Source organism: Lepus europaeus, chromosome 23 (genome assembly GCF_033115175.1).
Source record: "Lepus europaeus isolate LE1 chromosome 23, mLepTim1.pri, whole genome shotgun sequence".
Lineage (NCBI taxonomy): Eukaryota > Metazoa > Chordata > Mammalia > Lagomorpha > Leporidae > Lepus > Lepus europaeus.
In genome coordinates, this window is record NC_084849.1 from 8438477 (window position 1) to 8465271 (window position 26795).

General features: G+C 63.0%; 1 protein-coding gene across 1 annotated transcript in view; it reads left to right on the forward strand.

Moving 5' to 3' along the window:
- The window catches only part of CUX2 (cut like homeobox 2), a 254319-nt gene that overhangs the window by 212614 nt on the left and 14910 nt on the right, over nt 1–26795 (forward strand). The window contains 12 exon segments of the mRNA XM_062182840.1: nt 6470–6604; nt 11080–11203; nt 12540–12616; nt 13310–13376; nt 15507–15555; nt 17834–17938; nt 20010–20201; nt 20277–20335; nt 20910–20958; nt 21036–21135; nt 23246–23896; nt 24606–24707. Of these exon segments, the coding sequence (XP_062038824.1) occupies nt 6470–6604; nt 11080–11203; nt 12540–12616; nt 13310–13376; nt 15507–15555; nt 17834–17938; nt 20010–20201; nt 20277–20335; nt 20910–20958; nt 21036–21135; nt 23246–23896; nt 24606–24707 (1710 nt within the window).

Sequence of the window (26795 nt, forward strand, 5' to 3'; positions counted from 1 at the left end):
TGGGGCACGTGGGCTCGTGCAGCACCTGTCGCTAGTGTCCTGGGGCACGTGGGCTCGTGCAGCACCTGTCGCTAGTGTCCTGGGGCACGTGGGCTCGTGCAGTGCCTGTCGCTAGTGTCCTGGGGCACGTGGGCTCGTACAGTGCCTGTCGTTAGTGTCCAGGGCACGTGGGCTCGTGCAGCACCTGTCGTTAGTGTCCTGGGGCACGTGGGCTCGTACAGTGCCTGTTCGTAGCTCCATGTAACTCATGGGGAATCCTATTTGTCTCCTAACCTCACCCCTCCCCCTTTCTCCAAGGGTGGCTTTGGGAATTTGGGTCATTAGCAGGGTTCGCACGTCTTGTACCAGGCTCCACTGTGGAAGTGTTTAATAATCACCTTCCCTGAGCACCCCAGCTTGCAGGGCTAGGCCCAAGGCCAAAAGTGCTCTCCTTGGCAGAACCCGACCCGCTGTGGTGTCCCCCAGTGCTGAGTGTGTGCCTGGGACACACCTGTGGCAGGGATGTGGAAGTCCAGAGAGGTTGGTGCCTTGTTCAGGGTCGCAGAGCAGCCCTCAGTCTTGTGTTCCTGGCCCCTCCATGCCCCGCCTCCACTGGAATCCAGCAGCCTGGGTTCAGATCCCACCCCTGCCACTTCTGGCGCAGTGCCACTTCCAGCTTAGCGACATCTGCCTGCCGGGCGTTCCTGTCCTTGTGGGGGGGTGGGGATGATCAGAGTCTGCCCCACGGGGCCTCCTGAGGATGGAGCGCGCGCGTGGGCATTGCCTGTAGCAGGGCACGGCAGAGGGCAGCAGCTATGGGTAGGTGGGGCTGCCCTGAGCCTGGAGACCCCAGGAAACTGGTGCCAGTTAGAGCAAGACCTCAGGCCGGGTCATTGCCGTCTGCCAGAAGGTTTTGGCCACAAATACTTAAATCCGTGGTGTGATGTCAGTTCCACGACAGCCCTTGAGCTGTATACAACCTGCCCAGCTGTCCACAGCGGGCCGAGCACTGTGCTCATGCCTCACATCGCACCCTCGCCCCTCCCCTCAACGGAGCCTCCTCCCGGGACCTCCTGCTCACTCCTTTCCTGCCAAGACCCACCACGAAGTACCTGCCTCGCTCCCTCTCTTGCCTGCACAGATCTGGGGCCCAATGCCTTGGCCTCCATCCTTTGACCTCTAGGGACCCCTTGGCAGCTCCCAGGGGTCTTTGTAGGGCCCCCATCACTGAGATCCTGGTCAGCCCTAAGAGACTTTGCCCCTGCCATGGCCCTGCAGACACGCTACCGCCTCTGGTCCCCGCCCTATAGTTCTGCCCTTAGCAAGGCTGAGACAGAGGCGGGCGGTGCCAGACAGAGCTGGACGGGCTTGGTCCCTTGGGCCTTGGAGGCTGAGGTGAAGCCCGTTGTCCCTGCTAAGCACTTCTGTGTTCGGTGCTAACAGCTTTACAAAGCTCACGGCGTCACATCCCCACGGTAACCTTGGCACATGCTGGTCCAGTCTCCATGTTTTAAAAGATTTATTTTATTTATTTGAGAAAGTGACAGAGAGGGAGAGAGAGACAGATCTTCCATTTGTTGCTCACTCCCCAAATGGCCATGACATTCAGGAATGGGCCAGGCTGAAGCCAGAAGCTGGGAACTCCATCTGAGTCTCCCATGTGGGTGACAGGGACCCAAGCCCTTGGGCCATCTTCCCCTGCTTTCCCAAACCCATTAGCAGGGAGCTGGATTGGAAGCAGAGCAGCCAGGACTCGAACCAGCCGTCTGATACAAAATGCCAGCATCATAGGCTGCAGTTTAACCCACTGTACCACAGTGCCCGCCCTAGAGTCTCCACTTTACAGAAGGACAAACTGAGGCTTGTATGGGTGCAGTACTTTCCTCAAGACCCCTGTCAATAAGTGACCTCTGTCTCGCTGCCCCAGAGCGCATGCTCTGGGCTCAGCCCGCTCCTACTGCACTCTTCTCCAAACGTGCGCTCCGATCAGCAGGTCAGCCTCCCCTGCACAGCGCGCTCCTGTGCCCCTCTCTCTTGTTGCCTCGTAGACACTGATCAAGCACCTGCTGTGTCCCGGCAGAGGCGGGGGGGGGGGGCCCTAGCCATCACGGGAGCCCTGAGATCATCCCAGGCCCAGCCGAGGTCTCCGAGGTCCCCCACACCTGTGACGCCGTCCAGGACTTGCTGGGTCTTCCTGGCCCCCCTACTCCCACGTGAGCATTCACACCTCACTCCCTGTCCTTGGGCCCAACTTTGACCTCGTCGGGAAACAAAGCTGTTGGACCAGGAAGCTCTGAGTCCTCCCTTTGTCGGAATCCAGCCCAGGGTCCATCAGGAGACCTCACGTCTTGCCGAAGCCACCTCTGGCCAAACTGTGGAGCAGGAAGGGAATCGACGAGAAGGCCGGGGCAGGGGAGAAGAGAGAGACCTCCCGGCCGACACAGGACCAGAGCAGCATTTGGCTGGAGAGAAGGGTGCAAGTTCCCAGGCAGGGTCTGAGTGGCCGGCCTGAGTCAGGTGACCCTCCCTGCCCGGGGAAGGCGGAACATCCAGATTGGAAGCCACATGGGAATCCGAGCTGTAAACGCACTCCAGCCCCCTGAGGAGAAACAGGGCAGTCAGCCAGGCAGTGAAGACCCCCACCTGCTCCCTGAAAGGTCCGGACCTGACACACAGACCGTCCTAGCGACTGAGCCCCAGAGCTGTTGGCAGGTTCCCCAGCAAGGACACTGGAAGGAGCTCCAGTTGTCCTGCCTGGATTCCTGCCTGGCCTTAGGGAGGTGACCTCACCCTGTCCCTCACCTTTCCCACCTGTAAAATGGGATACAACAGGGCCCACTTCAGTGACAAAGATCAGATTCTAACCTGTGTCGAGGGCTTTGGCTGTTAGAACTCAGCTGCCGGGGCCCTGTGGGCACCAGTTCAATTCCCAGCTGCTCCACTTGCAATCCAGCCCCCTGCTAATGGCCCAAGTGCTTGGGTCCCTGCAGTCTACATGGGAGACCTGGAAGAAATGGAAGAAACTCCTGGCTCCTCGCTTTGGCCTGCCCAGCCCTAGTAGCTTTGGCCGTTTGGGAAGTGAACCAGCAGATGGAAGACCTCTCTCCCGCTCTCTCTGTAACTCTGCCTGTCACATAAATAAAAAAGAATCATTAAAAAAAGAACTCAGCTGCAGCCTGACTGGCTGAGGATCTGAGCACGCTCCACCCCAACTACATTCCCCTCAAACTGGGGGTGGGGGTGGGGGAGGGAGGCAGCACAGTGTGGGAGACAGAGGCCCAGCGGCCGTCTTCCCTGCCACCAGCCCTCTGACGTCGCCCAGCGGACCCTTCTCTTCCCCATCTGGGCACTGGGGCGGTGCAGGGGGCCACACTGATCAGGCAGATCCCTCCCCACTGTGACTTTCCAAACTGGACCGAGTCCCAGCGTGCAGCTAGTTCAAAGCGAGACCACTGGGCTGTGGGCCTCCCGGGGACGGATGCCAACTCGTGAGGCTGCCGCCGTCCCGAACAAGCACACAGCTCGCAGCACACCCCGTGTGAGACCCGGTGCACGGCGCCCTCCGGGGGCATGGCAGGGGCCAGCGCTTCCCTCTCTGTGCCTTGCCCTGTGCCCTGGCCCTCACACCTCCTCCCTCCCAGCCTCTCCGCCTCCCTGCACGTGCGGCCCCATTTTACACACAGGAAAATGGAGGCTGCAAGCAGTCAGCAGTCCAGGGGCCCCGTGGCTAAGCAGAGCGGGAGCCGACCCCAACCCCTCAGTCCTGCTGCCTTCCTCGGCAGCTCTGTCGTGTCTCCCAATAATAATTCCTGCAGAGCAGGAACTCGTGTTTTTCCCGCTTTATAAACGGGGAAACTGAGGCTCAAGGCTCCATGGGATTTGGACGCAGGGCTGGACTTCTGATTCTATGAGCCTGATGACCGTAGCAGCAAATGAAGATGGAGGGGCAGTGCCTGGAGATGCCTGGGATCCCAAGGGGCCGCCTACCCCTCCTCCTCAGCCCCTGTCGGGGCCACCGAGGTTGGCTGCCCTCTGGCCACAGGTGACCCTCGGGGCCTCAGAGCAGAGCCGAATGTCAGTGCCTGTGTGCCTGTGCGAGTGACGGGCGTCTGCTCCCCTGAGAGTAATGGTTTGGCTTGGGCAGGATCCAGCCCGGCCGAGACCCTGGGCCCCGAGCCAGGTCCTCCCCGTCCTCGTGGAGGCAGAGCGAGCGCCGTGACCCACTCAGCCTGGGTCCTCCCGTGTTTACCTGACTCCCCCGACCCTGGCCAGCGCTGGGCGCCTTTTTCTTCCTTTCTCAGAAACCAGGACACAATAGGAAGCGTTTCCTTGAACTTATTAAAAAATCCAGACTTGTAAATTAATTTGTTCGTGTTGTACAAAGGCAGTGCAGATGGACTCATTAGCATGCACACAACAAATAATTATAGATGAATTTTTAGCTGGCCTGCCTAATGCGCTTGCTGGGTTAATTATGTCAATGTATAATTACATCAGCCCGGGGAGACATAATGGCGTACCCTGCTGAGCAGCCTTGCCTAATGACAGGGCGTGGGGGGGCTGCTGACAGAGGAGAGCCACGGCAGCCCTGCCTTGCACCTGCTTACCTCGGCACAGACGCCCATTGTCCAAGCCTTCCACCACCTAAGCCAACAGGCGGCAGAGGAACCAAACCAAGGTCACCTTGTTCCAGCCGTACCTGAAGGCCCCATGCACAGGCACTGCCTCACTTCTCCCATCGGCAGCTACTTGTTGGGTTGGACTGTGTGTCAGGCCGGGTCATAGGCCCAAGGGCCTCCCACCCCCGTGGTGGTGTTTGCAGTCTGGCGGGTGTTAAGTAGGCAGACTTGTAAAGGGATGTAAATTCTAACTGCAGTGGGGAAGGGAAGGCGCAGGCAGCTGGGAGAGCGCGTATCAGAGGACTTCCTGGAAGAAGCGGCATTCGAGTCGCAGTACGGAACATGACACCCAAGGGTTCATCAGCTCAGAGGAGCAGGACAGGGAAAAACGCTCCTGGCAGAGGCTCCATACTGCAGCTCTGAGGTGAGGGGTGCCTTCCGGGGGCCCGAGGAGGAGGCCGACATCACAGAGCGAGGGCTCCCATTCGTTCTGAGCTGACCAAGCGTCACCCACTGTGTTGAGTGCTTCGTGTGGCTCCTCGCCATAGCCGCATGAAGTTGCTGCTTTTGTGCTGAAGCACAGAGAAGTCAGATCACTTGCCAACATCACACAGCAGCCCCGAGAAGCAAACTGCATTAGACCAGGGTCCAGGGACCTGTGACTGCAGAGCCCGTGGCTACACACCTTTACCCCTCCCCCGGAGGACAGCAGTGGCCAGCAGCTGGGGCAGGAGGCTCTGAGGGAGACGGCAGGAAGAGAGGGGGCTGGGGTGTGTTAGAGACCGGCCCAGGTCCCGAGCCCCTCGGTGTGGAGCACCGTGTGCAGCTGATGGGCCTGCATGTGCAGACGCTAGGACAGGAAGCCATCGTGCTGCCACACCCAGATCCTGGGCCCCCAGCTCCCCTCTGCGCGTCATCTGGCCTCCCAGAGCCTATTCATCCGGTGAAGATGAGCTGGAGATGAGTCAGCCTCGGTGGGCGCCGGCTGGGCCCTGGGGGCCCGTTCCTGGGGGCCTTGCGACCCTGGTGATGCCATGTGCTCCCCTGGACCTGCCCTGGTGGGGGAGGAGGCCACGGCCTGGAAGAAGTGGGGCCGGACTCACGGGCCAAGGAGGAGGAAGTGCTGGCAGGTGACAGGGTGGGAGGCGGGGCCTGGCTCAGCCGGGACCCCACCCTCCTCCCCTGCGCCTAGGGCTGTGTTTCACCCCGTCAGGTCCGTCACTGATTGACAGCGCACGCCCCAATACTGGTGTTTCTCCAGGAGCTCTGAGAAGCGGCCCGGGGGCTTCTGTGTGCGAGGATGCTCTGGGGGAAAATCGGGAGGGGCCGAGGGCCCCAGCCTGCGTGGCAGCCCTGACCCCAAGAGGCCGGAAGGCGCGATGGGCTCTAAGCGTTCCCCGCCACCACACGGCCCAGGGCAGCGCTGTGAGTCTTCAGCCAGAGTGGCCTCAGGGCAGGCCGGCTCAGGCAGTGCTGCCTGGAGGACCATGGAAAGATTGGCCTTGAGTGGACTGCAGAGCGTGGTACCCGGGACCGTCCTTGGCGATCTGCAAGGCACAGTCCCACGGCCGTCAGCGATGGCATCGTCCAGCCAAGAAAACGCGGCTGTGTGACAGTTACTGTTGTCGCTGCTCCCAGCTGGACGGGACACCAGACCTGTGGGGACGGCACAGACACCCCCAAGCAGGTGCCAAGAAGCTGCTCGCTCCTAAAGCAGGCAGACCCCGGTGCTCCCTGAGCCATCGGAGTGACACCAGGTGGCCTCTGTGGATGGGCTTCCTGGCTGCTTGCAGGGTCACCCAGGGAATCCTGCGGCCTCAGCATCGCCCTCCTGGGACCGTCCCCACCTCTGTGCCCCTCTCTCTGCGCAGACCCCGTGCCTGTGTGTGAGGTGCCGCGCGGCCCAGACGACAGACTGCAGTCCCCCAGCTTCGACCCCAGTGGGCAGCCCCGGCGAGACCTCCACGCATCGTGGAAGAGGCACCCGGAGCTCCTCGGACCCAAAGGTATGGAGCAGGGGTGGGTGGGGCCGGGAGCTGGGTGAGGAGTGGGTGAGGCGACACCACTGCTGCTCACCCAGGGCCGGGAGTCTCTGGCTCAGCCCGCCCAAGGGCTGGGAGGTGGCCGGGAAGCTCCACGCAGTCACTCGAGGGCCTGGTGGCAAGGGCCCGCTGTCTTCCACGTGTGACATCCAGAGCCACAGTGAGAGTGGGCCTCTCACCCACGGGCAGAGCGGGGTGCAGGCCCGGGCAGGGGACACTTCCACCCTTCCACCCACAGCCCTTGGGCTGCCGCTCACGCCTGTGGCCAGCCCCAGCTGCAAAGGAGGCTGGGAAATGTAGTCCGGCTGTGCCTGGGAGGAGAGGGCACAGCCATGGGCAGATGAGTTCGACCCTTAAGGTGGGTTCACATTCCGGCCATATCCCGTGTTCCTCTGCCTCTAGCATGTAGAGGTGGAGCTGGCGGTCCTGTGAGCCCTGGACGCCTCACGTCAGGGTCTGGGGCGGGGCTGCAGAGGCTCCCTGACTTACGCTGGGTTCTGTCTGATAAACTCAGCATAAACCGAAAAGGCCACCTGTCAGAAATGCGTTGCGGGCCGGCGCTGCGGCTCAATAGGCTAATCCTTGCGGCACCAGCACACTGGGTTCTAGTCCCAGTCGGGGCACCAAATTCTGTCCTGGTTGCCCCTCTTCCAGGCCAGCTCTCTGCTGTGGCCCGGGAAGGCAGTGGAGGATGGCCCAAGTGCTTGGGCCCTGCACCCCATGGGAGACCAGGAGAAGCACCTGGCTCTTGGCTTCAGATCAGTGCAATGTGCTGGCCGCAGTGCACCGGCCGCGGCAGCCATTGGAGGGTGAACCAACGGCAAAGGAAGACCTTTTTCTCTGTCTCGCTCTCACTGTCCACTCTGCCTATAAAAAAAAAAAAAAAAAAAAGCATTGCCTGGGGCCATGTGGTGGTGCAGAGGGGCAAACTGCCATTCGGGGCGCCCGTGTCCCTTACCAGAGTGTTGATTTTGTAGAGTCCTGGCCATTCTGCTTCGGATCCAACTTCCTGCCAGTGTGCCTGGGAGACAGCAGATGATGGCTCAAGTGCCCGCCTCCCTGCCACCCACGTGGGAGACCAGGAATGAGTTCCCAGCTCCTGGCTGTGGCCCAGCCCAGCCCTGGCTATTGAAGGCATTTGGGTGTGCACAGGCATTTGGAACATCAATTGGTCTCTCTCTGTCTCACCCTACCTTTTAAGTAGATGAAAATAAACACATAAACTTTTTAAAAGTGTACTTAATATCCCAGTAAACCCACCATAAAGGCAAAAAAAAAAAAAAAAAAACTGGAGCCATGCTGTCGGGGACCCCCTGTATATGACTGCACCTTGGCCCTGTAAGCTTGGGACTACGGAAGAGCGAGCTTCAAGGGCCCCAGCAGGGCCGGAGGGCGAGACCTCACTCCCTCCTTCAGAACCGTGGGCTGCGTCTGGGCCCAGGGATGCTCCGGCCCACAGGGAGGATGGGCAGCCCGCCCTGAAGGAGCCAGACCCCCCAAGGGGCCGTGCCAGCTGCCCCCCCACACCTGTCAGAGAAGCCCCTGACACAGGAAGAGACACAGAGTCCTCCAGTGACCCAGAGTGGCTGCCCCAGTCACCACCCAGGCACGGCCACTGCTCAGTGAGCCTGAGGGTATCGTGGGATGACAGGGACACGGGGCATGGGACCCTCGTCCACTGATGCTGTGTGTGACTGGGACAGCTGCTCTGGAAGACACTCGCCGGAAAGGTGGCCGTAGCCTCGGGCCCAGCACACACATGCCTCAATGTGTGCCCACACACCGTGCCCAAGGAGATGGGGCGAGAATGTCACCACACGGCTGGAACAGGCTGGGCTGGTGACCAGAGACCAGATCACTCCAGGGCTCGTGAACAGCATCCAAGTGGGCAGGCAGCCGTTTGCCCACAGCACAGATGAATCTACAGGCCTGGAGGACCACCCTGAGCCCCAGGCCCTCTCCATCGAAGCCTGGAACTCATAGAGCTGAAGTGTGGTGTCCCAGTGTGCACCGTTGTGATAAAAAATGGGATGGTGACAGCAGAGTTAGCCCGGTGGTTACCTGGGCCAGGGGGAGGAGCCAGGAAGCAGGTAGAAGCCTCGGCGACCATCTCAGCCCTGGGCCTTCATCAAGCCGTGTGCCAGGCCCTGGGCTAGTCTGAGGGCGCAGCTGGAGTCGGACCACAGGAGCCCGCCCTGTGGCTCCGACCTTCTGGAAAGAGACAGTGATAGTGACTGAGTGAGTGAAGGAGTCAGCTCGCCAAGGAGAGGGAGGCGGCCGTGGGAGGTGGTCGTCCAGGGAGTGGGTGCATAGGGTTAACCAGGGGCCTCCGCTTTCTCTGGCAAGGGCCAGAGAGTGAACATTCGGGGTGTCACAGCCATGCACTGCATGCTCTGAGGTGCAGCCGTGGCAGAGATTGAGCGGGTGTGCCTGTGTGCCAATAAAACTTTATTTACAAAGCAGGCGGAACCAGGTCTGACCCGAGGACTGCAGTGTAGGCCATATCCTGGACAGAAAGCACTGCGGCCACCAGGTCCAGGAGATGTGCACTCTCTCTCTGTCCCTAAGGCCACCAGGTCCAGGAGATGTGCACTCTCTGTCCTGTCCCTAGGCCACCAGGTCCAGGAGATGTGCACTCTCTCTCTGTCCCTAAGGCCACCAGGTCCAGGAGATGTGCACTCTCTGTCCTGTCCCTAGGCCACCAGGTCCAGGAGATGTGCACTCTCTCTCTGTCCCTAGGCCACCAGGTCCAGGAGATGTGCACTCTCTCTCTGTCCCTAGGCCACCAGGTCCAGGAGATGTGTACTCTTTCTCTCTCCTGTCCCTAAGGCCACCAGGTCCAGGAGATGTGCACTCTCTCTGTCCTGTGCAGGAGATGTGCACTCTCTGTCCTGTCCCTAGGCCACCAGGTCCAGGAGATGTGCACTCTCTCTCTCACTCCTGTCCCGCAGCCCAGTCCCTCAGTCATGTCCTAGTGAGCACCTGCCATGTCTGGCCTTGGGCAGGCTCTCCAGGGAAGACCTGCAGTGGCCAAAGCAGCACTTGGACTTCTCTGTGCCCACCCTGTTGCCCTTCCAGTCTCAGTCTGGGAGCCAGGATGGAGCAGCTTTTCACCCCCAGCTCTCCAGGTGCCCCGTGGGGCCCTCTGAGCTTCCCCTGGGAAACCCCACTGCATCCTCGGGGTTCCCCCAGGCTTGGCCTTCCCCTCTCGAGAGCACTCACCGTGTGCCAGGCCCCAGAGCCAGCTTTCTGCGGCGTCGCTGGCTGCTCCTGGGTCTCAGAGGCGGCAGGCGCTGTCAGGGACCAGCCCTGAGCCGCCCTTCGTCTGGAGGACGCCTCTCCCCTGCATCACCGCGCTCTGACATCATCCGTCATCCGTCCCTCCCCAGGAAGCTCTCCCTGCACGCTGCCAGCTCCGCCCCTGCCCCTGGGCCACCAGCAGTCAGTGATAACAGCACAGAGGCCACCTCAGTCACTTGGGCCCCAGGCCGGAAGCCCAGGCTGTAGAACTCTTGCATTGCCCCATCAGACCCTCGTCGTCTCACCATGGTCCTTCCAGGCTTCCTCCTGGAGAGTCAGTGCTGGACTCCTCCTGTCCACCGCCTGGGTCACACCTGGGCCCTGTCCTCTCCCTCCTGGGTCTTCCTGCCTAGGCCCCCCAAGTGCTCACCCACAGATCCCACCCTCAGTGGCCAGGCCCTAACCACCGTCCTCCCAAGGCAGTCCCCAGGAAGAGCCGCCGTGGGCGCACCGGCAGGTGACAAGCACATACCCTGCATGGTGGGGAGCCGAGGCAGCCTGGCACTCCTCGGTAGAGTAAACCTGGGTTGACCATGTGGCCCAGCAAATCCACTCCTGGAGCTGCACCCCAAGAACTGGAATCCAGGGAGGCAGCAGGCATTGGGCACCAAGGCTCCCCGCAGCACCACACTCGCCAGCCGGAAGTGGAAGCCGCTCCAGTGTCCATGTAATGGGACCGGCTCCTGCCATGGAAAGGAATGGGGTCTGCGCCGCACTGCCGTGTGGGTGGTCCTGGGAGATGCGAGGCTAAGTGGAAGAAGCCCCCAGAGGATGAGCAGCGTGGGGACTGCGTTGGCCTGGAGTGTCCGAAACACTGGCGTGCAGAGGCAGGGTGGACGGCGGGCGCAGGGCTCCCTTCCTTTGGGAAGGGTCCAGGTTTGGGTGTCCTTGGTGATGGTGCACAGGATTGCCCGTACACTCAGTGTCTCTCCAAATCCGTGCAAGGGATCAAGGTGGAGGGGAGGCCTGGGCAGCAGGAAGCCCCCAGGTGGTCGTGGCGGGAACTTGACCTGCAGGTCCCAGTGGCCGTCCGGGCTGTGTCTGGGAAAGTTTGGAGAAATTGACCGCAGTGAACCTGCAGGCGCGCTCTGCTCACTGCCCTCAGCGCCGGGCATCTCCGCCCCTTTCTGTCCCCACAGAGCAGAGAGAGGGGACGTCTCCTGCCGGACCCACGCTGACCGAGGGGAGCCGCCTCCCGGGCATTCCCGGCAAAGCCCTCCTGACAGAGACCTTGCTGCAGAGAAATGAGGCGGAGAAACAAAAGTGAGGGGAAGGGGCGGGCGGGCGGGCTCCCGGGAGTGCAGGCGAGGCGACCGGAGGGGCAGGGCTTCGGGCTCCCGCAGGCCTGGGTTCGAGCCCCAGGCAGGTCATGTCACCTTTCTGAGCCTCGGTATCCCCCTGTGGAAAACGCAGCTGGTGGTGCATCAGCCGGCGTCCTGCAGAGACACGGGGTGGGTGGAGCAGCCCAGCAGGCTGGCTCGGGCCACAGGCTACGGGGCCATGGGCACTGGCATGGTCTCTCCTGTCTCTGTTTTGCTCTTGACGCCTTCCCCCAGTCAGACAAGGCCCAGGGGTGCTCTGCTCCGCGTAGGCCAGCTGAGTACAGACACGAGCCCGTGTGCCTGCCCCAGCCACGTCACAGGTGCCCGTGCACGTGAGCTGAGGTGGTGCCCGTGGGTGTGTGGCAGTCATGGCGGCCTGACGGGGCGGTCTCAGCCTCTCGCTCATTCCCTGTTCTTCCTTCTGCTGTACACCAGGCACTGTTCCAGGCGCTGGGACACAACAGCGACAGAACTCTGTCCTCCTGGGGGTTCCCTGTAGTCAGGAAGACACAGGAGCAAAGCAGAGAAAGAAGGGAAGTTGTAGTCAGGGTGAGGCAGGGAACAGAGCAGGCTACAGAGCCCGGGTGATGGTGGGGACCTCACTGGGAGGTGAGAGGCGAGGGAGTGGGCCTGGCAGGTGTAGGGTAGAAGCATGGCAACAGCCAGTGCAAAGGCCCTGGGGTAAGAACATGCCTGGCATGTTGGAATGGCAAGGAGTGGGGCTGCAGGGAGGGACAGGAGACGAGGCCAGAGGTAGAGGGATTCCTTCCCTGGGGTCACTGAGCCAGACAGTGCCGGGCTGGCTTTCCGCACACCCTCCCCAGTCCTGCCAGGGCCCCCTTTCCTGGGAGGTGTGGCTCACCCTTGGCCCATCCCAGCAGGCCAGTGGAGTGTCCACATCCCTGCCACAGCAGGGGGGAAGGCGCCTCCCTGGGACCAGCAGTGACCAGCGGTGCCCAGGGGAGACTGAATAGCACCCGCTTCACAGCACCCACGAACGCAGGTCCTGTCAGAAATCCCATTTACAGAGGTGGGAGCTGAGGCCCTGAGAGCCGAGGCCCCCTGCTGCTGTCAGTCTGCCCCTGCAGGTGCTGGCAGAGACCCCAGGGGCCCGCCGGGACACCAGTGTCTGGCGCTGTGTCCAGGGACTCCTTCAAGAGATGGTGGCGCTAATTACAGAGGGGCCAAAGGGAGCGGGAGCCGGACTAGGGTCGGCCCGGGTGGCCCAGGCAAGGCCCGGGCCGTGGCCAGCACGAGCAGGCTTGGTCTCTCTGCAGGGGCCTTCAAGAAGTACAGATCACTCTGGCAGCCAGGCTGGGGGAGGCGGAGGAGAAAATCCGCGTCCTGCACGCAGGTGGGTGTCCGGCACGCACGCCCCGGGGCTCAGCGGCTCCAGAGCCAGGAGGGCAGGAAGAGTCTGGGAGGGGAGAGGGAGGGCCGCCTTCCCCAGCTGGGGGTCCCCGGGGCCACTGCTGAGTGGAGAGGGGGCTGGAGATAGAATGTATCAGGTACCCGTGCCACCAGCGTTAGGGCAGACCCTGGGGGGGGGGGGGGGTCTGGGACAAACAGGAAGCCAGGCCTCACCTGAAGTACCAGGCAAGTGGGGCCATGTGGCCCAGTGCAGAATCTCGTTCGCTGAGACACACGCAGGAACCTGGTGGCTGCCTGGCTCTCCCGCCCCTTGCCTGCTGGCCTGGAGAAGCAGGTGGATGTGACTTGAGGGTGTTAGGGCTTGTACCCAGGTCACAGGCTCACAGCAGCTCTGCCCCCGCCCGTGTGGCGGCCTGGCTGCCCTGCACGTCTTGAACTGGAGCCGCCTCACTGCACTGCCCAGCCCGGCCCCACGCCTTCCCACCGACATGAAGCCCTCGAGGGCCGAGAGACTCCGTCCGGTCACCAGTTCCACCTGAGAGGAAGGGCCTCCCTCGCCACGCTCACCCCCGTTCTGCCCTCGGGACTCCCTGAGAGAAATAGTTCTTCCCTGGGGGGCCCAGTGCGTCCCCATCTGTGGACATGCGGCTCATCCTGGCTCTTTACCCCTCCCCAGCGTTAAAGGCCACCCAGACAGAGCTCCTAGAGCTGCGGCGGAAGTACGACGAGGAGGCAGCGTCCAAGTAAGTGAGTGCCCTGCTCAGGTGTCTCCTTCCTCTGACCTTCCCAGACCTGCCTCCTCCCTCTGACCTTCCCAGACCTGCCTCCTCCCTCTGACCCTCCCAGACCCGCCTCCTCCCCTGGCCCTCCCACCCCTGCCTCCTCCCCTGGCCCTCCCACCCCTGCCTCCTTCCTCTGACTCTCCCAGCCCTGCCTCCTCCCCTAGCCCTCCCAGCCCTGCCTCCTCCCCCGGCCCTCCCAGACCTACCTCCTCCCCTGGCCCTCCCAGCCCTGCCTCCTCCCTCTGACTCTCCCAGCCCTACCTCCTCCCTCTGACCCTCCCAGACCTGCCTCCTCCCCTGGCCCTCCCACCCCTGCCTCCTCCCCTGACCCTCCCAGCCCTGCCTCCTCCCCCGGCCCTCCCACCCCTGCCTCCTCCCTCTGACCCTCCCAGACCCGCCTCCTCCCCTGGCCCTCCCACCCCTGCCTCCTCCCCCGGCCCTCCCAGCCCTGCCTCCTCCCTCTGACCCTCCCAGACCTGCCTCCTTCCTCTGACTCTCCCAGCCCTGCCTCCTCCCCCGGCCCTCCCAGCCCTGCCTCCTCCCTCTGACCCTCCCATACCTGCCTCCTTCCTCTGACTCTCCCAGCCCTGCCTCCTCCCCTGGCCCTCCCAGCCCTGCCTCCTCCCTCTGACTCTCCCAGCCCTACCTCCTCCCTCTGACCCTCCCAGCCCTGCCTCCTCCCCTGGCCCTCCCACCCCTGCCTCCTCCCCTGACCCTCCCAACCCTGCCTCCTCCCCTAGCCCTCCCAGCCCTGCCTCCTCCCTCTGACTCTCCCAGACCCGCCTCCTCCCCTGGCCCTCCCACCCCTGCCTCCTCCCCCGGCCCTCCCAGCCCTGCCTCCTCCCTCTGACTCTCCCAGCCCTACCTCCTCCCTCTGACCCTCCCAGCCCTGCCTCCTCCCGTGGCCCTCCCAGCCCTGCCTCCTCCCTCTGACCCTCCCAGCCCTGCCTTCTCCCTCTGACTCTCCCAGCCCTGCCTCCTCCCTCTGACTCTCCCAGCCCTGCCTCCTCCCCTGGCCCTCCCAGCCCTGCCTCCTCCCCCGGCCCTCCTAGACCTGCCTCCTCCCCTGGCCCTCCCAGCCCTGCCTTCTCCCTCTGACTCTCCCAGCCCTGCCTCCTCCCTCTGACTCTCCCAGCCCTGCCTCCTCCCTTGGCCCTCCCAGCCCTGCCTCCTCCCCTGACCCTCCCAGCCCTGCCTCCTCCCTCTGACCCTCCCAGCCCTGCCTTCTCCCTCTGACTCTCCCAGACCTGCCTCCTCCCTCTGACTCTCCCAGCCCTGCCTCCTCCCTCTGACCCTCCCAGCCCTGCCTCTTCCTTTGGCTCTTCCTCCCCGACTGCCCGAGGCCACATTTTGTGAAGCATCTCTGCTTCTTCTCCCGCCCCACCAGACACACAGCTGCTCTCATTTGCAACAAAACGTCCTGGCACGCGGGCTGAGGGGCCTCTGGGTAGGGGCCGTTGCCTCACCCCAGCCCCCCACCCGGACTGTCCAACCCTTGGGGGCCAAGTAGCATTCACATAAAGGCCTCTGGACTCAGACACTCTTCAGGCTGTAGGGCTTCAGCTCGTTCCACAAACACTGACACCTGCTGTGACCCAGTGTGGGCTGGGCCAGGAGGAAATGGTAGCATAGCACCCGGTCGCTGAGTGCAGAGTCAGCCCCCCCTTCAGACGCTACAGAGCACGTACTGCGTGCCCAGCCCTCCTCTCGGCACGTGGGAATGCCACGAAGGAGGACTGGGGGCAGGGAGCCGGAGTGCGGGGGTCCTCTCCCCGAGCAGTCAGGGAGGAGTCCCTGAGGATGAGGAGGGAACGGCCCGTGAGGAGCACCGGGAAGGGAGCTCCGCCTCACGCCAGAAGACCCCAGTGTCCCCCACAGGCCCGTCCTGAGGCCCTGGGTGCTGGCAGTCGCTGGGGGGGTGGGGAGGCAGCCCCGAGCGCGTCCGGACACGGGGGGACCTTGTTGCCCAGAAGAGGTGTGCAGCTGGACCTGCTCCCTCCCGTCTCCCCTGACCTGAGTTCTCTCCAGCAGGGCCCTGGGGGCCTGGCGGCTGCCAGGCCCCCCACTCAGGGCCTCGTCTCTGTGTCTCAGGGCAGATGAAGTCGGCCTGATCATGACCAACCTGGAGAAGGCAAATCAGGTGAGGAGGCCCTGGCCGCCTGGCAGCCCAGCGTGGGGCTCAGTGGCCCTGGAGCTCTGTGTGGTGCCTGCTGAGGGCTGTGGCCGGGAGGGGCGGAGCTCCTGGGGCAGACTGGGGGGAGGGGGCTCAGAACCTGGACAGCAGCAGTCAGGGAAGGGGCGCTGGCCTGCCAGGTCCAGGAAGGGACCTGAAGCCAGAGGACGTGGAGAGGTGATGCCAGGCCCAGGGATCGGGATGGGCAGAGCCTGGCGAGAGCCCCTCCCCCGGCCTTTCCCCACATCTCTGGAGGCCGGACAGGGGCGCAGTGCGCCATCCCCAGACTGTGCTGCTGTGGCCTCTTGCAGGCAGGGTGAGTGAGGGGAGGCTGCTGCACTCCTCCCCTGCACCCCCACCGGGCTCTCTTCGGCCTCCTCCCTTAACCCAGCCACCTGCTGAGCACTGGTGGACTCCTGGCCTTCCCTGGGGTGCCCACCTGCCAGCCCCAGCCCTGTCCCGAGTCTCCGTTTTCTTCATCCGTGGCTTCCCACGGCTCCAGAGGTGGTGCTGTCTGGTGGGCATGGAGACTCCACTGAGTGTCGGAGGCCAGAAGGCCAAGTTCCCCGGAGCGTAAACTGCTCCCCAGGGAGGGGAGGGGCTCACTGCTCCACAGCCCAGCTTCGGGCAGGCATCGAGCCTAGCCGTTGGTTAAGACGCCTGCCTCTCCTATCAGAGAGCCTGGGTTCAAGTCTCAACTCTGGCACCTGACTCCAGCTTCCTGCGAATGCAGACCCCGGGAGGCAGCAGTGAAGGTTCACGTGGTTGGGTTCCTGCCACCCATGTGGGAAACCTGGATTTCAGTCTTGGTCTGTGATGGAGCCCCTCACCTCCCCCAGCTGGTGCTGGTATCCCCAGTGAATGGGAGCAAACATGCACTCGCTCGCTCTCAAATAATTATAAAAAAAAAAAAAAAAAAAAAAAAAAAAAAAACACAGCTCTGCAATCCAGGGTCCAGGTCTCGTCTTCCTTGAAGAGCAGGCACCAGCTGGGAGGGAGCCCCTGGCGTCCTCCCCAGTGAACCCTAAGTCACAAGCTGACTTCCAGGCTGGGCACTGAGCCCAACCCCAGGCGTCTGTCAGATTTGCTCAGAAGGCCCTCCCTGTGCAGAAATGTAAAAGTGTTCTCCCTCTGGACTCCAACCGAAAAACCCTGCCCAAAACAAAGCTGACTGGTACCATTTCTGGAACCAAATGTAACCGGTAAAGCCACCGCTTGTGACGCCAGCATCCCAAGGGGAGGCCAGTTTGTGGTCTGGCTGCTCTGCTTCTCATCCAGCTCCCTGCTTGTGGCCTGGCAAATGCAACTGAGGATGGCCCAAGTGTTTGGGCCCCGCACCCATGTGGGAGACCTAAATGAGGCTCCAGGCTTCAGCCTGGCTCAGCCCTGGCCATTGTGGCCTTCTGGGAAATAGACCAGGTGATGCAAATCTCTCTCTCTCTCTCCCCCTCTCCCTCTCTCTTCCCTCTCTCCCTCCCTCCCTCCCCCCTTTCTCCCCCTCCTCCCCTCCTTCCTCCCTCCCCCTCCCTCCCCCCTCTCACTTTCTCTCCCCCTCTTTTCCTCTCCTTCCCTTCCTCTCACCCTCTCTCCCCTTCTCTCCCCCTCTCTCCCTCCCTCTCCCTCCTTCCCCCATAACTCTTTCAAATAAATAAGTAAATCTTAAAAAAAAAAAAAAAGATTGATGTATTTGAAAGGTAGAGTTAAACAGAGAAGGTAAGACAAAGATCTTCCATCCTGTGATTCACCACCCAAATGGCCACAGTGGCCAGGGCTGTGCCAGGCCAAAGCCAGGAACTTCCTCTGGGTCTCCCACATGGGAGCAGGGGCCCAGGGACTTGGGCCATCTTCCGCTGCTTTCCCAGGCCATAGCAGAAAGCTGGATTGGAAGTAGAGCAGCCGGGACTTGAACCAGCGTCCATGTGGGATGCCAGCACCACAGGCAGAGGCCTAACCTACTACGCCAGAGTAGCAGCCCCTGGCATGGCAGCTTGCTAGTCCCACTAGACAGCCCTGCCCTTCCTGCCCTATGTTCTGACTCCCCTTGGGGTCCCAGCATCCCAGGGAGCACAGAGCCACCCCGAGGAGCGTGTCTTCCTGCCCCCTCCCACTCCAGAGCAGGCACGGGGTTGTGGCGGGTCCTCTGGCTCCAGGAGAAAAGGAGGTGCCAGGACACAGCAGAGGTGCAGGTTGGTCCCGCGTGGTGCCTGCTCACCTCTGGACCACACTCACCCCTTCTCCTCCCCAGCGAGCCGAGGCTGCCCAGCGCGAGGTGGAGAGTCTCCGGGAACAGCTGGCCTCGGTCAACAGCTCCATCCGCCTGGCCTGCTGCTCTCCCCAGGGCCCTGGTGGGGTAAGGCTGAGGTCCAAGCAGTGGGCGGGGAGGGGAGACATTTCACGTGTTGATTGTGTTTTTGTGAAGTTGTGAGTGTGATTGTGTGTGGGTCTCTGTGCATACATCGGGCATCATGTCTTCACTGCCATGGCCAATGTGAAGTTTAAACTTAGTACCAGGATTGACTTCATCCCCTGAGGTCAAAATAAAGACAGCCCCAGTTCTTTGAACCTTCCAAACTCAGGTCTCCGTACACATAGATGAACAGGAAGTCCTACGTCTTCCTTTGGTGGCCTCCTGCCCCCCAGTTACCCAGGAATCCCGAGAGCCAGGAGGAGCAGGGTAGGGTGAGTTTGAACAAAATGCAGCCTTACAGTTTCATTGTCTGTCACCAGGGGTCGCTGTTGACCGCTGCTCTCACACCACTTGGTTGACGCAGGGAACACTGATGCCCTGGCTGGATTTTAGTCCCTACCAGGACCTCAATGGCCAGACACCAAAATCTGAGGTTTAACACTTGCTCCCAACCATTGGTTCCCAAAACATGCCGGGGTGACTCACCCCAGACGTGCACTGTGAAGAGTCCATGTTTGGCCACCAGCCCCGAGGCCCCTGAATCACGTCTGGTTGGTCAGCTCACCCTTCTCTCCTCCTGGTTAGGACCCTGTGCAGGGCTGCCGGCGTTTCTAGGTGAGGGCTTTCAGTCAGAAGCACCCGACCCACCCTCTGCCCTAGATCAGTGGTGTGCCAGCAGCCCTTGGTGCCTCGTCTGCGTTAGTCTGCCCTCTTCCCAGATGTCTGTGTGCTGAGTCTGCACTACGTTCATGGTTCCCGTGTGACAGCAGGTGTATGACTTACATGTCCACCCAGGAACCTGAAGTGCTGCGTAGCTGTCACTTCTGGTGCACAGGCCCAGGGCTCCGTACCTCCTCCTTGAATACTGGAGTGTGTATGGACATGGGAGTGTGTAGGTGTGTGTCTGCTTGTGACTTCTGTGCCCCATTCCCTCATCTGTACCCCACAGGGCTATCGGAGCCTTAAATATGCCTGAAGAGATGCTTGGTTCAAAATGTGCACCCAGTATAGTTGGAGCTACTGCTCGTATTATCAGTGTGCCTTTGGTGTGTGTGGGCTTTTGTTCATGAGAGCACTTGGCCTCTTCGGGCACAGACGTGTCCATGTGTGTCTCCTCGGTGCCTGTGTATTTTGGTGTGTGTGCATGTCAGTGTGCACCTCTGTGTGTGCCCATGCAAGAACTGGTGACTGCACAACGCAGAGTGAGCACAGGGAGAAGGGGGCTGAGAGACAGTGAGAGAGCTGCTGAGGAACTTGCCAACGGTTTTTAATTAGCCCCCATGGAACCCAGCAAATGCCTGTGCTAATCAGCCACAGGGAACTTTGCTAGTTTTTTTTTTTTTTTTTTTTGGGGGGGGTGAGCTTTCCTGAGCACAACAGTGGTGCTCGATGCTAATTAATTTAATGTATTAATGGCATCCGCTTCCTGTTTTAATTGGCATTTACCTTCATGGAAGAAAGCTGGCGCTGGGAGAGCTGGGTTGCTGGTGGCTTCTTCCCCAGTGCTGCTTAGATGGATCTGTGACTGAGCCTGTGACCAGCCTGCCTTCAGGTGCCGCAGACCGCAGCCTCCGGGTCTCTGCCGAGACAGAGGGGCTGCTTCCTAACCGCAGAGCAGCCGTGGGTCTGGGGACCGTCAGGGGACTAGGAGGAGGAAGGAGCTACCTGAAACACAGGCTGTGGCTGCAGCACCTTGAGTGTGACCTCGAGGGTCTCTTGGTGCCAGGGAGGGGATGTCCCCTCTAGACTGCCCACCTCAGCTCACGCTGTCCACTCTGCTGCAGATGCCCACGCTCACTGCCCAGCTAACCACTTCCTCTGGAGCTGTCAGGGTTCGTGAATGTCCCAGTTCACGTGCGACGTGTGCCCGGGGACGTGTAGACAGCACAGTGACCTGCTCACCGCAAGCGCACGCTGTCCCCACAGCTGGACCGCCATTCTGCTAGGGGGGCAGGGGTGGGGGGCCGGCTCTGCTCCTCTCAGCCCCTCAAGGTCCCTTCCCCGTCACCCCCAGGATAAGGTGAACTTCACGCTGTGCTCGGGCCCTCGGCTGGAGGCCGCGCTGGCCTCCAAAGACAGGGAGATCGTGCGGCTGCTCAAGGACGTGCAGCACCTGCAGAACTCGCTGCAGGAGCTGGAGGAGGCCTCTGCCAACCAGATCGCCGACCTGGAGCGGCAGCTCACGGCCAAGTCTGAGGCCATTGAGGTAGGACCTAGGAGCGGAGGCGGCCGGCCCGCCCAGTCCGCGCGCCAGCCTCACCATCTTGGTTTGCTTTTGTAGAAGCTGGAAGAGAAGCTCCAGGCACAGTCTGACTATGAAGAAATTAAGACAGAACTGAGGTACCAGGCAGTGGGCCCCCCGAGCCCCCCAGCGCTCTGCCCTGGCTGGGGGCCGCCTGGCCTCCCTCCCCGCGGCCCACTCTGTGGTGTTCTAGCTCCATAACCATCCCCGGAGTGGTGCCCTCAGGCCTCCTGGTCATGGGTATGGTCCCCAGGGGATGTCACCTGCCTCGGATGGGCCCGGGTGACGCTCACTGTACCATCACCCAGGGATGCGAAACCGGGCGGGGTCTGCGAATGACTGATGCACCTCCTCCCCTGCACCTGGAGTCACCTCTGGGTTACTGATGACACAGCGTCCCTGTGTCACCCGTCCTGAGTGGCAGCCGAGTTACTCAGCACGTGGCGAGTTCAAGTTGTGCTCTGGGGACTTCCTGGCTGTTTTTTTGCCCGAATGTTTTCCACCTGTGGTGGGCTAAAATCGCAGATGTGGCCCCACGGGCAGGGTGGGAGCTGTTCAGGGCGGGGCCGGTGGAGCGTGCGTCCTCCACAGGGGATGGAGAGTGGGCGGCCACCTCTGCGGGCCTCTCCAGCCCGGGGCCCGGCCAACCTCAGCCTTCCACCTCCTCCACAGCATCCTGAAAGCCATGAAGCTGGCCTCCAGCACCTGCAGCCTCCCCCAGGTAAGGGTCCCCATGGCGGGGGGCTGCCCAGAGCCCCCTGCCAGCCCCGCCCCTCACCCCATGGCCTGTCTCCCCAGGGCCTGGCCAAGCCTGACGACTCGCTGCTCATAGCAAAGGAGGCCTTCTTCCCCGCGCAGAAATTCCTCCTGGAAAAGCCCAGTCTTTTGGCCAGCCCTGGTAGGGGAGGACGGGTGCCCTCGGGCAGGGGCCGGGGACTACCCAGGGTCCCTGGTAGGGGAGGACGGGTGCCCTTGGGCAGGGGGTGGGGACTACCCAGGGTCCCTGGTAGGGGAGGACGGGTGCCCTTGGGCAGGGGGTGGGGACTACCCAGGGTCCCTGGTAGGGGAGGACAGGTATCCTCGGGCCGGGGCCGGGGACTACCCAGGTCCCTGGTAGGAGAGGACGGGTGCCCTCGGGCAGGGGGCGGGGACTACCCAGGGTCCCTGGTAGGGGAGGTCAGGTGTCCTCGGGCCGGGGCCGGGGACTACCCAGGGTCCCTGGTAGGGGAGGTCAGGTGTCCTCGGGCCGGGGCCGGGGACTACCCAGGGTCCCTGGTAGGGAGGACGGGTGCCCTCGGGCCGGGGCCAGGGACTACCCAGGGTCCCTGGTAGGAGAGGACGGGTGCCCTCGGGCAGGGGGCGGGGACTACCCAGGGTCCCTGGTAGGGGAGGACGGGTGCCCTCGGGCCGGGGATGGGGACTACCCAGGGTCCCTGGTAGGGGAGGACGGGTGCCCTCGGGCCGGGGCCAGGGACTACCCAAGGTCCCTGGTAGGAGAGGACGGGTGCCCTCGGGCCAGGGGCGGGGGACTACCCAGGGTCCCTGGTAGGGGAGGACGGGTGCCCTTGGGCCGGGGCGGGGACTACCCAGGTCCCTGGTAGGGGAGGACGGGTGCCCTCGGGCAGGGGGCGGGGGACTACCCAGGTCCCTGGTAGGAGAGGACGGGTGCCCTCGGGCCAGGGGCGGGGGACTACCCAGGGTCCCCTGGTAGGGGAGGACGGGTGCCCTTGGGCCGGGGCGGGGACTACCCAGGTCCCTGGTAGGGGAGGACGGGTGCCCTCGGGCCAGGGGCGGGGACTACCCAGGGTCCCTGGTAGGGGAGGACGGGTGCCCTTGGGCCGGGGCGGGGACTACCCAGGTCCCTGGTAGGGGAGGACGGGTGCCCTCGGGCAGGGGGCGGGGACTACCCAGGTCCCTGGTAGGAGAGGACGGGTGCCCTCGGGCAGGGGGCAGGGACTACCCAAGGTCCCTGGTAGGAGAGGACGGGTGCCCTCGGGCCAGGGGCGGGGACTACCCAGGGTCCCTGGTAGGGGAGGACGGGTGCCCTCGGGCAGGGGGCGGGGACTACCCAGAGTCCCTGGTAGGGGAGGACGGGTGCCCTCGGGCCAGGGGCGGGGACTACCCAGGGTCCCTGGTAGGAGAGGACGGGTGCCCTCGGGCCGGGGCGGGGACTACCCAGGTCCCTGGTAGGGGAGGACGGGTGCCCTCGGGCAGGGGGCGGGGACTACCCAGGTCCCTGGTAGGAGAGGACGGGTGCCCTCGGGCCAGGGGCGGGGACTACCCAGGTCCCTGGTAGGAGAGGACGGGTGCCCTCGGGCCAGGGGCGGGGACTACCCAGAGTCCCTGGTAGGGGAGGACGGGTGCCCTCGGGCCGGGGCGGGGACTACCCAGGGTCCCTGGTAGGAGAGGACGGGTGCCCTCGGGCCGAGGCCAGGAACTACCCAGAGTCCCTCACCTGTTCCAGGTGCCTTCCACACAGGGGTGTAGCAAGGGGGTACCCACTGACTGGGCACCTGCTGTGTGCCTTGGCCACAGCGTGTCTGCCCGCATCCAGGCCTCAAGCTCACAGCTCCCCCGGGCCCTCCCAAGGCCCCCAGAATGCTCCACTCCCCCCAGGCCCCTTGAGCAGGCAGCAGGGGCCCTTACTGAAGAGGCCGGGGGCCACCCGCCCCGCACCCCACAGCTGGCCGTGGGAATGGCTGCAGACTTGCCTGAGCCCTGGCACGGTCCCGCCCGGTGGCTGCATGACCTGCAGCCTGTGACCCGTCTCCCCATCTGTGAGCTGGCGGGGGGGTCAGGTGCTGAGTAGTGCTCCTGATGTGAGGAGCGGGCTTCCCGAAATGCTGTTTGGCCAGGGTCTGGCAGCTCGGGGGTTGGAAAGTTGAGGGGGTGCTCATGGCTGTGGGTGTCTACAGCACACCCCCACCCCCCGCCGTTGTCTGCCTCTTGGTCTGTCTGTCCGTCCATCGCCTCTTGGTCTGTCTGTCTGTCCATCGCCGGCGCTCCAGAGGAGGAGCCTTCGGAGGACGACTCCATCAAGGACCCGCTGGGCACAGAGCCGGCCTTCGCCTCCCCCCAGCAGCTCCCGCCTCCACCGGGGCCTGAAGACCCCCTGTCCCCCGGCCCTGGGCAGCCCCTGCTAGGCCCCGGCCTGGGGCCCGATGGCCCTCGGACTTTCTCCACGTCCCCCTTCCCTGGCTTGGCCTCGGGGGAGAGACTGGCCGGGGACCCGCTGTTGTCCAAGCACATGATGCCCCCGGCCGCCTTCAAGGGGGAGGCGGGCGGCCTGCTGGTGTTCCCGCCAGCCTTCTACGGCGCCAAGCCCCCCACGGCCCCTGCCACCCCAGCCCCTGAGCCGCCCGGGGGCCCGGAGCCGGCGGACGGGGGCGGCTCGGCGGGGCCGGAGGAGGAGCAGCTGGACACGGCCGAGATCGCCTTCCAGGTGAAGGAGCAGCTGCTCAAGCACAACATCGGGCAGCGCGTGTTTGGCCACTACGTGCTGGGGCTGTCGCAGGGCTCGGTCAGCGAGATCCTGGCCCGGCCCAAGCCCTGGCGCAAGCTCACGGTGAAGGGCAAGGAGCCCTTCCTCAAGATGAAGCAGTTCCTGTCTGACGAGCAGAACGTGCTGGCCCTGAGGACCATCCAGGTGCGGCAGCGAGGTGAGTGCAGCCGAGGGTGCCCAGCTGGGGGCTCGGGCCCGGCCATGGGGGCTGGGAGCGCGGACTCGGCTCCAGGGTGCCCAGCCGGGGGCTCAGGCCCGGCCGCGGGGGCTGGGAGCACGGACTCGGCTCCAAGCCCAGCTCTGCCACCTCCCAAGGGCAGGCGGCCCTGCCTCTGTAGACGAAGGAAATACACCTTAGCCCCCTCCTACCCGGGGCCTGGGGCTGCCGCTGCCTGCCCATCCAGCCCTTCTGGGGCAGCTCAGGCCCACGGTAGGAAGAGACTGGGTCCAGATACTCCTGCCCTGCCAGATGTTCCCTGAGCAACTCCCAGCCTCGGTTCACCCATCTGTGAGACAGCCTGGTGACGGCCAACCTTGCCACACCGGGTCCTTACGGTAATCACGGCGAGCCCGTGCCTCGGTCTCTCCCTCTGCCGGTGGAGCCCTGAGGACTCAGCGGGTACGGAGCTCGGGTGCAGCGGCCATGGTGCCGGCCAGCGCCGTCGTCACTGTGGCTTCACTACTGCGCTGTTCCAAGCCAGAACCGCCGTGCCCACAGTGTGTCGCACGGGCTAAGCAGCGGTTCTGCCACACTCACAGCCCCACCCCCTGGGCCCTGATCCGCAGCCCCTGGGGGGCGGAAGGGAGCCGCCTCACCCGCTCCGGGGGGTGAAGGCCCCGCGCCACACGCCTCCTTGCCTCCCCAGGCAGCATCACCCCGCGCATCCGCACGCCTGAGACGGGCTCAGACGATGCCATCAAGAGCATCTTGGAGCAGGCCAAGAAGGAGATTGAGTCACAGAAGGGGGGTGAGTCTGTGCACGCTGGAGGGCTCACACATGGGACCCTCGAGACCAGATGCCAAGCCCCGCACGAGGCCTCCGGGCCCTGAGGCTGTCAGGCTGCACCGGGCCTCTCCGCCTCTTGTGGGCACTGTCTGAGGTCACACTGGCCGCTGATTGCCTGTGCCTGGGACACCGTCCTCGCCCCGGTACCCTTTCCCTGGCTGCCTCCTGCTCTTGCCTGACCACCTCCTCCAGGAAGCCTCCCTCCCCCACCCTGCAAGGCTGGATGCTGGCCTAATTTCTGGGCCGGGGGACCAGATGGGCTGCAGATGCTGGCTGTGCTGTTCGTCAGCTGTGTGACCTTGGGGCAGAGCTGTGGCTTCTCTGTGCCTGCATCTTCTCGGTTTCCGTAGTACTTCTCCTTTCGTCGGTGGGGTGACAGTCAGATGAGCTGGGACCTGCAAGCACTCCACAGCAACCCTGGTACCCAGCAGGTACACCTGAGGGGCCAGCCATCAGCACAGTTGATGTTGCACGGTTGTCGCTCCGTCTCTGGTGTTCTAGTTCTGCAGTGTCACCGATGACTGCTGGTGTGTGCCTCACACAGCCTGGGGCTTCTTGCAGTAGGGTCCAGAGTTGGCCCAGCGTAGGCCTTGGCTGCCCGGGAACCTGGCTGCTGACTTCAGCTTTGCCCCTCCACTCTGCAGTGTCTGCTGCCCCCTGGTGGCTGCTGCTTGTTGCTGGGAGTCAAGACATCTCCTGCCTGGCTCCTGGGAGGGGTGAGAGGGGAGGGGGATTTGCCCAGCTAGGAGCCTGCACTGCCCACTCATGTAGTCCCCCGAGCCCTCACACTATACAGTTTTTTTATTTGTATGTATTTTTTAAAGATTTATGTATTTATTTGAAAGAGTTACACAGAGTGAGGAGAGGCAGAGAGCGAGAGCGAGCTCCTCCATCCGATGGCTTACCCCTCAATTGGCCGCAACGGCCAGAGCTGTGCCGATCCAAAGCCAGGAGCCAGGAGCTTCTTCTGGGTCTCCCACACGAGCACAGGGGCCCAAGGTTCTTTTTTTAAAGATTTATTTATTTATTTGAAAGTCAGAGTTACACAGAGAGGGAGAGGTCCTCCATCGGATGGCTCACACCCCAGTTGGCCTCAGTGGCTGGATTTGTATGTCTTTTTAAAAGATGTATTTATTCGTTTATTTACAAGAGTAACAGAGAAGGTGATCTTCCATCCACTGATTCACTCTCAAATGCCTGCAACAGCCTGGGCTAAGCCAGAGAACAGCCAGGTACTCCACTGGGGTCTCCCACGTGGGGGCAGGGACCCAAGTACTTGGACCATCATCTGCTGCCTCTCAGGCGCATTAGCAGGAAGCTGGATGGGAAGCCTGGGGTAGCTGGGACTCAGATCAGCACTGTGACATGAGATGTGGCACCCCAGGAGGCGGCTTCACCCACCGTGCACAACACTATGGCGCTATGGGGGGGGGGGGTCCGTGAGGGTCCACGAGATGGAGGCCTCACGGAGAGAGCCCAGAGGGGGGCTGCGGGGAGCACACAGGGCAGCAGCTTCTCCCTTCCATGTCAGCTGTCACTCCGCAGGACGCAGAGTGTCTGTCCTTGTCCAGGACGTGTGCCCGCGCCTGCCCCCTGCGTGGTCGGCCCATGCGTGCACATGGGAATGACAGAATGAGCCTCAGAGAGCCTGTGGCCCGACCAAGGTTTAGAAACTTCCAGAACGCAGAGCCCACTGGCATGTTCCTCGCCTGCTACCCGCCTCCTGTCTGATTTGTCTCCCGCATCTTGGTTCTCGTGTCCCCGAGTTGGCTGTGTGGGAGACCTGTGAGCGGGCCACACGCTGTTTATGTCGCGTGTTTGGAGCTGCGCAGAGAGCTTGCTGCACTGCGTCTCATCTCCGGGGACGCGCTGCTCCCACTCGCCAGCCTGAAGTTAAGATCGCACCTCAGGGCCAACGCTGTGACGCAGCGGGCTAAGCGGCCACCTGCGTCCCAAGTGGGCGCCAGGTCAGGTCCCCACTGCCCCACTTCTGATCCAGCTCCCTGCTGCTGCTCCTGGGAAAGCAGCGGAGGACGGCCAGGTGCATCC